At 36.1% G+C, this 17,590-nt stretch overlaps 1 protein-coding gene across 1 annotated transcript; it reads left to right on the forward strand.

The window, feature by feature from the left end:
- Positions 1-9,009: 9,009 nt before the first annotated feature.
- On the forward strand, positions 9,010-10,318 carry LOC123705427. The gene has a single exon (XM_045654188.1). The coding sequence runs from the start codon at positions 9,154-9,156 to the stop codon at positions 10,216-10,218; it is 1,065 nt and encodes a 354-aa protein (XP_045510144.1). The 5' UTR covers positions 9,010-9,153; the 3' UTR covers positions 10,219-10,318.
- The last annotated feature ends 7,272 nt before the right edge of the window (positions 10,319-17,590 follow it).

A 17,590-nucleotide genomic window follows, 5' to 3' on the forward strand; every position in this document is an offset into this window, starting at 1 on the left:
GAAGATTTCTTGCACGGCTACAGGGTATTAATTTCCCACCATTTTTTAAATTAGAAAAAATAACCCAAAATAACAGCTTTCGTACGTTATTTTGTTTATATTTGATAAATAACACGTTCTTCTTTACGAATTAAAAACAATTGCATATTTACAGGAATTTTTCTGGGGGTAGATCCAAAAACTATCTTGAATTTCGGGAAAAAATGGTCGTTTTAATGAACTTTTTCCTTCGATTGTCTACTGACATTGAAAGTTGACGTTTAGAAAGAAGTGTTGCTAGAAAAAAATTAAAAGAACTATCTATCTAGGTGCGTTCCTTAAATTTTACCGTATCTTTAAAAATACAAAAAATAATAATTAATTTGTGGGCAATGCCGATGTGGGAAAATAATATCCCCATGGCTTATTAAGGGTTAAGACCAATCTTTGCAATTATTTTCTATCGAGCCGATTTTGTCCAAGTATGTATCGAGTCGGTCCACGGTCTTCGAAATATGATGAATATTTTTTTGATGGTCTAGAATAAATATCTTTTCTTAAAAAAACTGCTCAAATAACTTCAATTTGGTGTTGTCAGCCCCTTTTTTTTCTATATTTTTGCACAGTAATAAATATACCAGATATAAAGTATTTTACAACTACTAGTGACTATTCATAATCCTGGGGTAGATTAGTTAGCCACGAAGTCTATGTAAATTAATCTAGCAACAAGGATTTTCTCTGGACTATGATATTAGTGACAACTTTGTTTGAGTCCTTCATGCAATGTAAGCTTAAATGAACAGCGACAGCACTCGAAAATTTAACTTGATAATAGATTCTCCTTGCAAGGCCCGAGTAAATTACGTCCTGGATCCGACCACAAAGCGTCGAAATAGTTTCAGCTTGTATTATTTATTAACATCTATCGCAATATTTTATGTATAATATGGTCAAACCTTTTTCAACTATTTTCATCTGTAATAGAAAAGCGAGTCAGTAAAACATTGGATAGTTTCCAACCAATAGAACAAGCTGGCTTCCGCAGAAGCTTCTCTACTATGGATCACATCCACACTGTGGAACAACTCATTGAAAAACACCAAGAATCCAGACACCACTCTATTTAGCTTTTATCGACTACCGAAAGGCCTTCGATACTTAAACGCATGACGCAATTTGGGAAACACTACACGCACAAAAAGTTGAAATAAACTACATAAATACTCTGAAACATCTATATAAAAAAAGTTTTGGCCAGATAGTGCTGGAGAAAACAGGACCTGTATTTCCAATTAAAAGGGGCGTCAGGCAAGGCGATCCACTATCTCCACGATTATTCACAGCTGTTCTAGAAGCGGTCATAAACCAACTTAAATGGGAAAAAATGGGGATTAACATACAAGAAAATTATACGTATATCGCTGGCAGACGATATAATATAACGAAAATAACTGGCGAAAAGTGGATGTTACAAGCGCAAAAAAGAGAATACTGGAACAGTCTGGAGCAGGCCTTCACCCTTACTTAAAGGGGTTCTCAAGCTACATATTACATAATTTATAAGTCATCACTTCTTATGTATAGCTAATTATTTATTTTTTTAAGTTTAGTTATAGTTTGTAATATAATAATTAAGTTCATTTAACCCTTACATTTAACCATACTTTTAGCACGTAAGAAACCAATGTAATTTGAGAAATAAAGGCTTTTTTATTTTTATTTATGGTCAAACCGTTCTGGAAGTTAAGGTGATACTGACGACCCCTTAATAATACGTAGGGATGTGACGACCCCATCGCCCACGGTTGGAATATCTATTGTCTACGTGACAGTAGATATTCCACCCGTGCAATCAGTCAACCCGCAGGACACCTTGTGGGGAGGAGCCTCCCGGGGGAGGCCCCTGTCTTCATCTCCGGCTTGCCTTCACCGGCCGGTCGGAGTGAAGCCTGACGAGGACAGGACCCCCGCCTCTGGCTTGCCTTAACCGGCCGGCCAGAGTGGAGTCGCGAGAGCTTTTAGCTCGAAGGGTGGAAGCGAAGCGTAAGTGGCGAGTGGGCACGTGATGCTGGACCCTCAGGAAGCGCGTGATCGTCGTTTAAAGTCCAGGGACGCCTCTCCACCCTTAGCTGCTCACGACATGTTGCCCTCTTGTTGCTAAGTTACAGCGACTTTTTAGAGGGCCCATCTGTGAGAGGGCAAGTCACCGTCTGCCAATATATTTTTACAAACTTTGTTGTAGAAAGGCAGACGCCATAGTTCCTATAGATCCAGTAACCTGTCCACATAGCACCCCTTCCATAGTCCAGTCATTTATTTCCATTTTCTGTAATAGTCCTACATCGGCCGCGGACTGCCCAGGGCTGTATCTCTATATAGTGCAGTCATGGGCAGGTTGCGGCTGGTGTCCCATAACACATTAAAACTCTCAAAAGGGCCTCTGCGTGTTGGATCCGTGTCCCCACGTAAGCCTTCCAAAAGACCGGGTACCGTCCTTCTGGTGGTACCCGAGTATTATGGAAATGTTAATAAATAGTGTGTTTTCTATTTTGATGAAATTTTACATTGAACGTAGGTGGCATAAATAAATAAAAATGGTAATAATTCGTAAATCTATTATGTGAAAATAATATTCACATGAGTTAAATTTGAACCGGATTGAATTTAAAAAAATATCTGCGAATATTCAACCTTACTGAAAATTGGCGTGGAAGATGTGTGTGTATGGTAATTAAAGCTGGAGGCTATTGCTATTGCAATCGAGTTGGCTTGGACTGGACACAAATTTACTTAAATGTTGGCCCGAATACGTCATGTTAGGATTTGATTGCACAAGGGTTAAGTAAGCTATTTGGTTTTCAGACCAAAACATTGAGCCCCAAGCGGCCCGATCGGTCCCAGACATAATAGATTTTCTATTGTGTCTGTAGTTCTGGGGCTTGAGTTACTACCGCCAATCTCCTAATTCTTCTCTTAATTAATAATATTTTTGATCATGTAACTATCTTCTATTAAATAAAAAAAATATTACATTATTCATTTTTACCTTTTTTTGTCTTTGATTCATTTATTTTCAGAAAATCAACAGTCAGCTTCGCGTTAGAAAGCAAGCAACAAAATAATAGAACAATAAAAAACCGGCCAAGTGCGAGTCGGACTCGCGCATGAAGGGTTCCGTACTATGGGGTCCCCCCTTAATATTAATTTAATTTTAAGTATTTGTTGTTATTATAGCGGCAACGGAAATACATCATTTGTGAAAATTTCAGCTTTGAGATACAGCCTGGTGACAGACAGACAGACATTCAGACAACGAAGTCTCAGTAATAGGGTCCCGTTTTACCCTTTGGGTACGGAACCCTAAAAAGGAATACCTACTATTGGATTAAATTGCTTTACTTAAATTAAAAAACGAAGAGAAAACTATTGAAAAGGAATCATCTCTTCTTGTCCTACGATTGTTCTACCTAGTTCATGACATGATAAGTGCTTTCTGATAAACCGCCTCGTTACTTGCCACCAAGTAAGTAGACACCAATATTATAATTTTATAAAATAATGTCTTATTACTATAACAAGTTAAAAAAATGAAACTATAGATCTGTTTATGTATTTTGATTGTGTATTTCTTTGTGTTTATGACTGTTTGTTTTTAAAATAAATAAAATATAATTGCGAGAATTGGATAATTTGTCCCAATTGAAAATTCCATTACCTATTTGCCGATCGTAACACAAACTGTAAGCCGCAAATATTTGGAATCTGTTAGTGAACCATTTCATTTGAACATTGTTAAGGGACATCGCTTGGATTAATTTTACGTTACAAACGACCGCAGTCAATAGAGCTTCGAATGGTTCGAGATTGAATCACTAAAATGAATAGGCTTATCGATCAACGGGCTAATTACGCTCCGTACATTCTTGGTCAAGTCTGCACATAGAGTAGATGCCTCATGCCATATAATTTAAGGGTTCATCTACTCCGACCATATTTTAAACTACAAGGATAATTGACATTGAGTTATATATAAAATTGACGTAGGTACTTATAAACGTTAGACAGGACGCATAGTGTATAAAAAAGTGTTGATTGTGGTTGATTACCTATTAATGTTATGGGTCCTCTTCACAATAGGCAGGGATGGACGAATAGAGGAAATCAGTGATACTGTCTTAGTTTTATATTTTTTTTATATAGCTTGCATCGGCGATAGGTTAAATAACCGTAAGCTGGTGCAACGTAGGTACCTATCTATGAACAAATAAATAAATAAATGTATAGTTAGTTACCTCATAAGCCCTTGAATCTTTTCTATTTCGTTTTATTGCCCAATACCTAAACCAAGTATTAAAATAATTGTAATTTATGTTGTTAGTGAAAGTGATCACGAAAAAGAGCTGATGATAAAGTAAGCATTTTTAAAGTATTTCTATAATTAATGATTTTACTTTAAAAAACCTTACCAGTTTTGATAGATAGCAGTGGGCCCCATTTTTATATTTTCCCGAGTGACCTTGGTTACCTAGCTACGCAGTGGCGTAGCTTACCAGTGGGGATTCACGATAGCGTAGAGGACCTAAATGTCTATGCTCTATGATCGGCTCTCATTGTCATTGCAGACGTTTATTCAAAATCACCGTAATGGCGGCAAACATCGACGATTATATTTTTGTTGGGCCAACGTCGCCCATTGTGAATAACCATTACATAATAATATGTAACATATAGGAACCATGATAATCATGCCAAAGAACTGCCCGACAGACAGACAGAGCGGTTCTTACGCGACAACTTTCCGAAGCTTAAAATCCATGGAAAATGGTTGCGAGAACCACATTACAATTTTTTAGCATCATTATTATGAATAAAGATGAATAATATGTTACATATTATGTAAAATTGACATTATTATAAAAGAGCAACTACAAAGTTTCTTGCCATTTTCTTCTGCGTAGAAACTGCTCTCCGAATCTGTGGTAAATGGTAAAACTATGTTATGTCTGGTCAATAGTCCTTCTAGAAGAAGTCAAATTCTATAAATATGATTTTGAGTTTTAGACCATTGAAAAGTTACATTTGGGGTGCGTTTTTTAGTGGACGCAATTTTTATTTTTTTGATGTGTAGGGGGAGTCAGTGTGAAGCTATCACCAAGTTTGTGGGGTCGTACAAAATGTGTTTCATTCGCCATTCTTACATATTACGTATTAAATTACAAATTAACGTCAATACCTTTGGATGAACAGTAAAAATTTTTCGCGTTCCGCATCTCTAGTCTCTACTATACCACATCTCCAGAATACTAGATATAGCTCAAGGAGATGAAAAAGTATAGTTATGGGTGATTTTGAATTTAAGTAAACACGAAGTACTTAACTTCTTAAAGAATACATTTGTCGTAATACCCAATAATGATAATGATTTCAGAAAATCAGAAGTAGGTAACTAAGAACATAAATAATAATGTGTACCGTGTACCTGACCCCGGGTATTATAACCACTTGTGGAATATGTTTCAGTAGCTATTTATAAGTCAATGTTTTCCTCTACATAGCATAGGTACTAAAGCCCTATGAATGTTATTGAACGATTTAAATCCTGTGTACTGTCACTGTGTAGGTAACCTGCATATTCCGAGTTAATAGAAATATATTTTTGTTTATTGGTTTCTCAAAAAAAATGTCACCTTACTTACGTAACTAACGTAGGTAGTTTTACAAAAAAATATACGTAAACTGAAAGTCAACATTGAGAATTCTCAATTTTAAATTGTTTTCCAAAAACGTCTCCTCACTAATTACTAACCCTACTTTGTCTGTATTCGCCATATAAAATCGGATATAAAATATCAACTATTCCGTTACATGGAGACGCTCAGCGTTACATTTGTACATGTGTACATAAATATACTTATACTGTAGTCACCCTTACCTTATACTGTCGGTGACTCCATGTGTTAACAGGTGGCGCTTTCAACAAGTCGCGGAGTCACGCGGTCCGTAGCTCAGGCGTGCGGTAGGGGCAGAGTCCCGACAAGAACACGGCACGCTGCATGCGAGACGCAAGCGTGGCTATACCTATCGCCATTGATTTTTTATATATACCTACTTAAGCGGCAACACGTGGTTTAATCTTCAAAAAATACACTCGTAATTCGACCATATGTTCACGCTGTGTAGGTACTTTAATTATAGAGAATCATGCGACGCCGCTATTTGAAAATTTCATAAAATTTATTAAATTAAATTCGCAGACAATTCTTAATATTCGCATGTTAATTTTGATTTATTCAATATGTGCAATTTTAGATTTATGTTGTTTATTTAATATTTTACGACAAAATATGTAAGAGTCATAAACTGTTGTGGGTTGTTACTAGCCTCTACACTCTACAGTCGTTCGTATAAACGTTAATAACTTAGTTAATAACGACTGCCGCTGACAAAAGATGTCGCTCTGTTAAATTGTATTTGTTTTCATTTAAGCAAGAAGCTTCATTTATGTTATACCACGATATACAGGATTAGTTTTCAATGACCGGCCAAATTTTCAGAAATGGTTCAGAATCGATAACATTTTAGATCTAATGAAGAAAAAACGTTTTTTTTTAATTAGATTTCATTCCTGTCCGCCACTAAAAACTAAAAAGAGAACGTGTGGACATTACAAAAGCACAATTCAGTTCAACAACCTAGATAGGTAGAAGTTAGCACACACATAAATTTGGCGACGCGCGCACGCACACAAGTGCATTGATTCTGGCGGTGTTTACGATTTAGGTTTTTAAGACATTTTCAAATGAATTCTATTATTTTTATTTTATTTTATTCGACAAGAACGTTTCAAATGTACCTTTGGTTTAATATCTAGATCGTAAAAAATCGTTTAAATTTTGGCTGGTCATTGAAAACTAACCCTGTATAATTTTGTATACGTAGTATAGTACTTATTATTAGTCTGTGGTTATATAGTTAATATAACACCGTGAACACTAAATTAAATATATACATCAGGGATATTATGAGGAATGAGGATATTCATAAAGCATACCTAGTTACAGACCTACGCTATGTACCTACTTATAATATTACCGGAACAAATTATATATTATTAAGTAATATGTACCTAATAATGAAATTTGTTAATTTACCTGAAAGCTATCAACATTGGATTATCAAGCATGTGAATCGTCCGAAATGTAGGTATGGCATGGCGATTTACATAAATGACTTCACGACGATGGTTACATGTCCAAAAGTTAGCCTGGTACAAATGGTTAAATTGTTTTTTTTAAATCAACGCATTCGCGTCGGTATGGCGGGCTCCGGAAAAGTATGGCATGACACTACCGCCTACAACTTTTTTATGGGCTATCGGTAAATTCTAAAATTTTTGTGTTACAAATCGTTTGACTTTCGCTATTTATCCGACGAGTTCGACTAATATGTACCAAATTTGGTTTATTTAACTTAAATAGTTTTCGAGTTTTAAGGGGGTGAAAAGTGGCTCGAAATGGTTCGTGTAAATATACACACGGCTGCTGCTCGCCAGTTCTCTTCGCTTGAACTCGGCTTGACACGCTGCCGCGTGTCTAGATGCGATCTTTAAACAGAATGGACTCCTAATAGTGACTATTTGTAGCTATCATTTTGATAGAAAATACATATTATGACAATATAATGTTTTTGGTACGTTATTTCATATTTGTTTCACTTTTAAGCATTGAGTTACTATGTACCTTCTATGTACCAAGCAAGGTACCAAGTAATAATGTGAATTTGATATTAAATATGTCAATTATTTCTTCAATGTTTTTGGCAAGATGTAAGAACACATGTAATATTCTAGGAGGTAGCAACGTTGACAAGTGAGCATTTTAGTATAGTTGGTTCTTTGATATGCTGTTCCTCTTGCTATTTCGGTTACAGTCCGGGCTGTCTGGCTGGCCGCAGTGGTTGCGTTTTTTAGTGCGCATCTTATCTGCACAGGAAAATATCCTTAATTTAAAGTCATTTTTTAACGCGTAATTTTTAATCTTTTGCCTTTAGATAGATCAATTAGACATACATTTTTTATTGCAAGACGTTTTTTTCGTTGTTAAATAGGTGCCAGACGCAATTTTTATTTCAAAATAATTAAAATATCATCGAAGTAAGTGAAATTCCATCAACATGAGTCCCAGTGAAGGATAAGTAATCACTGTGTTACTTATACTATATATAATATTCATTTTACTATTTACAGTTTTTTTGCAACAATCTACCATATCGCCTCCTTTTCCCAACGAACCTTAAATAGGACGTTAATGTAAACTTGATAAAAACCAAATATCATCAAGAAATTAAAGACTTTTTAACGGATTTTAAACGCGATTTATTCATTGTATTATTTTCCCAAGTCTTTAATTTCAAATGTATAATATTCGCGTAAAATCAAACACTAGAAAATACAAATATCATCAAATTCATATTTATACCCAAAAGTGTAATAAATATGAAACCATCTATTAAAAATATTAGTTTACTAATTATTCAATATAAGTATTAAAAAAGGATAACACAATATAAATAATAAAGTTATTACTTACCTTTTAAGCGGACTCATGTTGATGTAATTTCACTTATTTCGATGACATTTTAGTTATTTTGAAATAAAAATTGCGTATGGCACCTATTTTACAACGAAAAAAACGTCTTGCAATAAAAAAATTATGTCTGATGGATCTATCTAAAGGCAAAAGATTAAAAATTACGCGTTAAAAAATGACTTTAAATTAAGGATATTTTCCTGTGCAGATAAGATGCGCACTAATAAACGCAACCACTGCGGCCAGCCAGACAGCCCGGACTCTAACCGAAATAGCAAGAGAAACAGTATATCAAAAACCCAACTATACTAAAATGACTTTTTTTTAAACGTTGCTAGCTCCCGTACCATAAGAAGCATGAAAACTGTCCGGCTCTTGAGGTGCCACCACCACACACCGACGCCTATCTGACAGTGTCATCCAATTGCTAAAAGATCCAGGTCGTCATGTCTGTAATACAATATTTGGTAATCAATTTCACCATAGCAGTTTCAAAATAAATGTACCTATCATATACCTAACAACTTATAGATTACGGCGAGATTATTTAAATAGAGAAAAACGATTTAATCTAAACGGAAATATGGTTACCCGAACTAAAAACATTGCGGCCTTTGGATCAAGTGTTAAGAGATTTGAAAAAATCACTGTACATCCCAGTTTAGACCCTAGTGGATTATATACGGAACGCCCCGATGGATGTGATCCTTGTCTATATTATCCTCAGTCAATCAATGAAATTTTTCGGGTTAATCGACATAGAAAAGTCGATAAAGATCCTTGGAGATACAAGACTGAACTAGAAGATTGGGCAAGAAATTTGGGATATAGGAATCAGAAAATCTTAAATCAGAGAAGATGGCAAAACTCTTTGCTAGGTCCAGCTTGGCACGAAGTCAAAGAACTTCCCAAATATAAAGCTTCTTGTATGAATGTTGGTTTTGGAAGAATGCGAAGGTGGAAACCTCTTAAAAGTAGCACTCCGTGTCCTGGTACGTATTATAATGCTGTACCTTTTAAATTACCTTATGGTCCACATTCTAATAGACCCACATTTGAGAGAGAAGAGCCTTGTCGATTCAAAGACGCTTCTCCAAAGTGGTCTCTGGCACCAAATAGGTACGTGATTGTTGACAAGGAATGTATCGAACAAAAATCCAAGAAAATAGTGTCCTTAAAGGGTCCATATGATTTATTTACTGGAGTGCGCGATGAGACCACAATAAAGAATCACTTCAATACATCGTTGCGGTGCGCAGCGGCCACTTGGCCGATAGCTCTTAAAGGATGCTTGGAGACTTATAAAAAATCACATTTTGGAACAATGAATAAGACCAACCGTAGTGTGCCATACAGAGGACGAAACGCATTAGTAGATATAACAATGTGCCTAAAGAGCCCAGACGAACCTGGACCTGCACATCTAAATATCGATACACCTAAACATTTTAAACAAAATAAAAAGGGCTTCAACAGTAGCTATGACAAACCGCCGGGATACAAACGCGTGGTTGTATGGCCAGGCGTCGGCCGATATACCATCGAAGGTGACAGGTGCATCCCGGGTCATGGCCATAAACACGTATTTATCAGCAAAGAACAAAGAACGATAGGCGCAATTTTACCACAACCAATGAACACTTTTTAACATCAGATGAAAATCCAGTACCTTTTCCTGTGTTGAAGTATAAAAAAACTTGTTCAAGAAATAGGTTTCTAACTACGTTATAATATAGCTTCATGTCAGCCCGGGATATAACCAAAATTAAAGATAGATTATCTCGCATAAGGTAGAATTTTTCATTTCAACTCCAATATGTATGTATGTAACTAAAAAATCTTAACTTTTTTCCTTCTAACAATCAATATTCCTAAATAGTAGATAGTTTTCTAAACTTCGAACTCGATAAAATAAAGTTGAGTCAATGTTTCATCGCTATCCAATTTACATACGTAGGTATACAAAATTTCAGCTCAATCGATTACCGGGAAGTGAATCAAAGTTACTTGCTACATTTCAATTAAGTCATCGAGTAGGTACAGACAAAAATGCTCATAAAATAAAAAACTACTGGGCCTATCTGAATAAAATTTCATGGAACCAATTCGACACCATCCCGCATCGAACAAAAAAATCACGAAAATCGGTTCAGAAACCTCGGAGTAATCGGTGTACATAGGTACATAAAAAAGACGTGTGGCACTCGGGGACTGCCGCGGTAAAGCTATTGCATAGCATGCCTTCAAGCCACACCTCCGAGCCCGTCGGAGTGGGGACCGTGAGGTTTTTTCGTTACGGAATTTCTCGATTCGGTCGCCGCGCTCAAACCCCGCGATAGAAGCTACGCAATAGCTTAAAAAAAATACCGGCCGAATTGATAACCTCCTCCTTTTTTTTGAAGTCGGTTAAAATCATAGTCGTTTTCCGCCGTCTGTATGTCTATATCACAGATCGCTATCGATACTTAATTCACATAATTATTATGCGTATTATGTTTTGCTTAGGATTCGGTCACACTACCAACAAAGAAGACGACCACGAACAAAATTTTCTTCCAGGCGAATTAGGCGTTACCTGCTGAATTAATTGCGAATTAATTGCAGATGCGTAGTAAACAGCTCACTAACCCGGTGCGGCAAACGCACATGCGCGTCCAATAAATATTTCGTGTGGTGCTATGAACGCGTATGCGCGGTTGAAGAAAGTCTACCCAGATCGGCTGGACGCATTAGTGCGTCCTTCAATACTTTGCCCAAGTGCGGCACGGCGCTTATGTGCGTTTGAAAATTTTCGTGTTTTAGGACGGTCATAAAATTTATTGCGCTAAAAGTAAAGGTTGTTTCACACTACAGCTGTTTTTGTCAATAACAGATCAAGCGCTACCTGTTATTTTTTTTCTCTTTTCAGTTTGTTGTTCGTACTTAAACCTAAAGAGTGATTGACTGAATGAAATTGAACACTTAGGGTTGCCATTTAGTGGTATACGATTTTCTGATTTACTAGTGGAGCAATAATAACTGACCCGTACTACAGACGTAGGTAAAAAGCCCGGTAGTCGTAATATGTTACGAGTAACATATTACGACTACTCGTGTAATGTCACAAACGAATATCGCTTGGTCAAAGAAAAGTCAGTGTATAGACACCCTTACCGACCCATATTTTCGATGCCTTCGAAACAATAGAGACGAACAAAGAACGCACCGGTGCGGCCCGCTGCACTCGAAGTAAGTTTTGTAAGTTGAATGGACGCGCATACGCGCCCGCAAGCACATGTTAAAAGTTCGAAAAACGCGCATGTGCGTTGGCCGCACTGAATGGATTAATCGGCCATTAACAATGATTAAATTATGAACAATGATGAATAGAAGGTAATTAAGTAATTTAATTTATAACAACTAAAACAATAATTTACACGTTCTGAAGAAGCTTTCTCTGTATAGATTAAATTCTACTCTAGTGGTAGGAGTTCAAACATATTATTAATAATATATTACTTTGGAAGTGGGAGTCGAGCATGCTTCGGCACGAATTGAGCCACGCTCGCACCGGGGAAGGTACCACACCCTCACAGAATATCGGCGCCATAGTGACAGTTTACTGTCGCGTTCCGTACGGTGAGTGAGGGGTCCGAAGGCCCACATCCCTTCCCATCCCCTACCCATCCTCTCCTTCCCTATCCTCATTCCCTCCTATCCTCGCCCCTTCTCCCTAAATCCTTCCAAATCCCTTTGAGGATAGCAACACATCCACTTCCCAGTGGAGTGGATGCTTATATGGGCGGCGTGTATCGCTTAACACCAGGCGACGCGTCTGCTCGGTTGCTATTCTATAGCATAAAAAAAAAAGAATTAAAATTTTCATGAATATGAGCGTTATGAACATCGTCGGTAGTATCGGTCAATTAAGGAAAGCTGGCATGTTCACAGTACTCACACTAAGGGTCAACTCACACCAAAAGAGCGTCGAAGCGCGGCGAAGCGGAGCGCAGTTTCCGTGTCATATGAATTTTAACTTTATTTTCATTACTATAATACTCATTATCGCATGAGAAGCTCGAACGAGTCGCGCGGATGCCCGCGGCGCCGCTGGAATTCCGTGGAATTCCAGCGGACGGACCGTGCGACTGCGCGAGAAGTCGCGGGAATTCCAGAGAATGCTCGAGCATTCGCGAGCGGCCGCTGGCAATATCCCGCCCCTCGCGCCCGCTCCCCGCACGCGTCTGTGCGCGCGAGCATTCGAACTGCGCAAAGAGCGACCCGTGAATTCATCGCGGGAAGGCGCGCGGATTCCCGCGACTGCTCGAGAAGTCGCTGGAATGCTCGAGAAGTCGCGGGCCTCCGCTACTCCGCGCTTCGCCGCGCTGCGCTGCGCTTCGCCGCTCTTTTGGTGTGAGTTGACCCTTATGCAATTTCACTTACAGTATGTTCAAAAATAAATGCGACTCTAGTTTCATTTTAGACTTGAATTGTAAAATGGGTGCGTTGTAGATAAATATATTATGCAAATATAATTATGAAAGCTCTCATAATTTACCTGTAAAATTATACTTTAAAAGTAAATCAATTGATGAAGTTAATTATTTATTCTAATAATAATCAATTGGATAAAAGTATTAATAATCATTCAATTATCAAATAATAATTAAATTTCAGGTCATAAAAACAATACAAATAACACGTGCGCTCACTCCCAACACTCGGATTTATTTATTTATTTATTTCATAACAACAAGTAATTAACAGGTGTAAAACCCAAAGCATTACATGTTTAGTTTAAAATAAAATATTAAAATAGGATAAGTTTACAATTTTCATTAATTATCGACTTAAGAATTTAAAAACATTCGATTTATACGTATATAAGGACGTATTAAATAAATCTGTCTCGGGTAGCAGAGCGAGCAAGTCGTTTACCAATTTTACCGAGCGCACCATGGGGGCGTTACGGCCAGACACAGTTCTTACACCTTGCTGGACGGCAAGGAAATCACGACCCCGACGTAGTCCCAACCCAGAAGGAGCCGCTACACTATAAATGAACTTTGGAGGAATTTTAAAAGAAATTCGTTCAAGACTAAATGGGTTATCTATACCACCATTTAGCACCTGATAAACGTGTACTAGTAAAATGTATTTTCGCCTCGATTCCAGACTGAAAAAGCCTGTCATACCGTACACATACAGAGATGGGTACATGTATGGATAGTATCCATACATCTGTCTAAATACATATCTACAAAACTTCTTTTGGATTTTTTCTAACATAAGGATATATTTTTTTTCATGTGAATCCCAGATAATACAATTATATTCTAAGCAACTTCGAACGTATGCCTGGTAAAGAGAAATAGTACATTTTATGTCAGAAAAATGATGGTTGTTTTGATAATGATTTAAATAACGGACGTCTTCTGCAGTTGCGGAGCAGTCTTGTCCTGACCACAGTCCTGACTTTAGTCGAGTAAAGATATCTAAGAAATATTATATTTGTAGTAAGTACGTAATACCTACCAATACGCGCTAACAAATATGTGTTACATGTTTATTGTATAATTTTCACACTATTGGTTTTTAACTCAAACTCAAACATTTATACAATTAGACTTCTTCTAGAAGCACTTTTGAATCGTCTTAGCAGTTTAACAGTTTTAACATTTACCACCAATTCAGAGAGCAGTATCTATAGAGAAGAATAAGAATCTATTTAATCATACCTAATCGTAATCTTCTACTTCACTGAAACTTTCATCGCTCGAAGAACTCGCCGTCAGTAAATGAGTCAGTGTAATTATCTACTTTTGGTTCTAATTGAATATATTTTTCCTCATGTTCTCGCGTCTTTCTCCAAACGTCACTAAACATATCCAGACTAATATGGCATTTGCTTCCTTTCTAAATAATTCTTCCACAGTTTTCAAGTTAAAGTTCACATTTTGTGATGCTACTTTCCCTTTAATTATGCCCCATAGTAACTCTATTGGGTTGAGTTCTGGATGGTATGGTGGAAGGCGCAATACACTATGTCCATGATCTTTGAGGATTGCATCAAGTAAAAATTGTGTATAGTTTGGCTTATTTTTTTTTAATAATGTGATAACTCTGATTATTAATTAGTAATTTGATTTTTGAAAAAAAAATGCCGATTTTAGTCAAAATTTATATTTTTCTAACGAGATCCTTATCCTCCAATCTTGGTGAGAAAAATTGACATTTCTAATGAAAATGAACAAAAAATTAAATGATTTTATTAAATACTGTAAAATAGTCTATAATTCTTCCATTTACTGTATCACAAAATTCTTCATAGATTTTTAGATATTCGTACTACACCAATTACATCACCCTGTATTTATAAACAATTGCAAAATATGACACATACATAGGCCGGGAGATACTGACACAAAATTTCGGGTCATTTGTAACAGAATGGCGGTTCTACAGAGGTCTTATTACGCAATGACTAAAAGAAAAATGATGGTCAGAACGCTGGTACCGGCGGACTAGTCGCGTGGGCGTTAGTCGAACTCGTCGTATAAATAGCGAAAGTCAAACGATTTGTAACACAAAAATTTTAGAATTTACCGATAGCCTATAAAAAAGATGTAGTCCGCCGGTACCAGCGTTCTGACCATCATTTTTCTTTTTGTCATTGCGTACTATAAGACCCTTCTAGACCGCCATCCTGTTACAAATGACCCGAATTTTTGTGTCAGTATCTCCCGGCCTAACATGTGCAATGTGTAAATGTGTTGACGTTCCAGCTCTTCTTAATATATCAATAACTAGTACCAAAAATTGTATGAACGTTCAATTGTAAGCTGTTTGGTACAGTTCAAAATTTTTCAGCAGTTTATAAACACCGAGCGAGTTTTATTTATTATATTCTAGGAGGTAGCAACGTTGACAAGTGAGCATTTTAGTATAGTTGGTTCTTTGATATGCTGTTCCTCTTGCTATTTCGGTTACAGTCCGGGCTGTCTGGCTGGCCGCAGTGGTTGCGTTTTTTAGTGCGCATCTTATCTGCACAGGAAAATATCCTTAATTTAAAGTCATTTTTTAACGCGTAATTTTTAATCTTTTGCCTTTAGATAGATCAATTAGACATACATTTTTTATTGCAAGACGTTTTTTTCGTTGTTAAATAGGTGCCAGACGCAATTTTTATTTCAAAATAATTAAAATATCATCGAAGTAAGTGAAATTCCATCAACATGAGTCCCAGTGAAGGATAAGTAATCACTGTGTTACTTATACTATATATAATATTCATTTTACTATTTACAGTTTTTTTGCAACAATCTACCATATCGCCTCCTTTTCCCAACGAACCTTAAATAGGACGTTAATGTAAACTTGATAAAAACCAAATATCATCAAGAAATTAAAGACTTTTTAACGGATTTTAAACGCGATTTATTCATTGTATTATTTTCCCAAGTCTTTAATTTCAAATGTATAATATTCGCGTAAAATCAAACACTAGAAAATACAAATATCATCAAATTCATATTTATACCCAAAAGTGTAATAAATATGAAACCATCTATTAAAAATATTAGTTTACTAATTATTCAATATAAGTATTAAAAAAGGATAATACAATATAAATAATAAAGTTATTACTTACCTTTTAAGCGGACTCATGTTGATGTAATTTCACTTATTTCGATGACATTTTAGTTATTTTGAAATAAAAATTGCGTATGGCACCTATTTTACAACGAAAAAAACGTCTTGCAATAAAAAAATTATGTCTGATGGATCTATCTAAAGGCAAAAGATTAAAAATTACGCGTTAAAAAATGACTTTAAATTAAGGATATTTTCCTGTGCAGATAAGATGCGCACTAATAAACGCAACCACTGCGGCCAGCCAGACAGCCCGGACTCTAACCGAAATAGCAAGAGAAACAGTATATCAAAAACCCAACTATACTAAAATGACTTTTTTTTAAACGTTGCTAGCTCCCGTACCATTATAAACTGTGTTTATAATCTTACGGTGACAAAAAAGTGAAGTGGTCAAAAAGCTTTTTAGATTAACCTGACTGTGTTAAAAATAAGAGTAAATAAAAAACGGTTTCATTGACATTTTAATTGAGGAACAAATCAAAATTATTTAACTAACAACATTTTAAGCCTTTCATTTATAAACATTATATATTCAATCTTAATGGAAACAAAGATAATTTAGTTTTGCTCCCCAATTTCCCATTTACATCTTTATTTTAAAGCTTATCATTAATGTACTGGTTAAATACTATGTTACATTACATTTTCTGATAATGTGTAAAGCGCATTTACAACAAAAAAAAAATCCAACCTTAACATATTTCTATAAGAGAGAGCCGTATTAGTTACACCACTTATTCAAGTACGGCTGAACGGATTTTAATGATTTTTACTTACGGATTTTTATCCGCCCAGAATAGAATAACTAAAAAAAATCAAATAAATTATATAGGCGGAAACGGGGCGAGAACCTAGTATTATATAAATGCGCTTACACATACTTAACATAATATAGAAAAAATATATACAAAACCATTGATTTCTCTAAACAACTTACGCTTTAACATTTTGATTTAAATCATGAAAATCTATAATATAAAAATGAATCGCAAAATGTGTTGGTAAGCGCATAACTCGAGAACAACTGAACCGATTTCGTTAATTCTTTTTTTATTACATTTCTTGAAGTACGAGGATGGTTCTTATGGAGAGAAAACGTAAAAATGTACCACGGGCGAAGCCGGGGCGGACCGCTAGTTTCAAAATAAATAAATCATTCCAAAATTTAGATATCTGAACAATATCTATTAATAAATTAAATATTGAAATGATTATCACTAAGGGGCCATCCATAAAGTACGTCACGCTAATTTCATGAGTTTTTGGGTACCCCCCCGTGCTTGTCACAGGTGGTCACATTTCTAAGACCCCCCCCCTCCCTAGTGTGACGTCACATGTTTTGCAATTTAACATCGAAAAATTATTAAATTACTTAAAACAGCAGT

The sequence above is a fragment of the Colias croceus genome, chromosome Z (genome assembly GCF_905220415.1).
Source record: "Colias croceus chromosome Z, ilColCroc2.1".
NCBI lineage: Eukaryota > Metazoa > Arthropoda > Insecta > Lepidoptera > Pieridae > Colias > Colias croceus.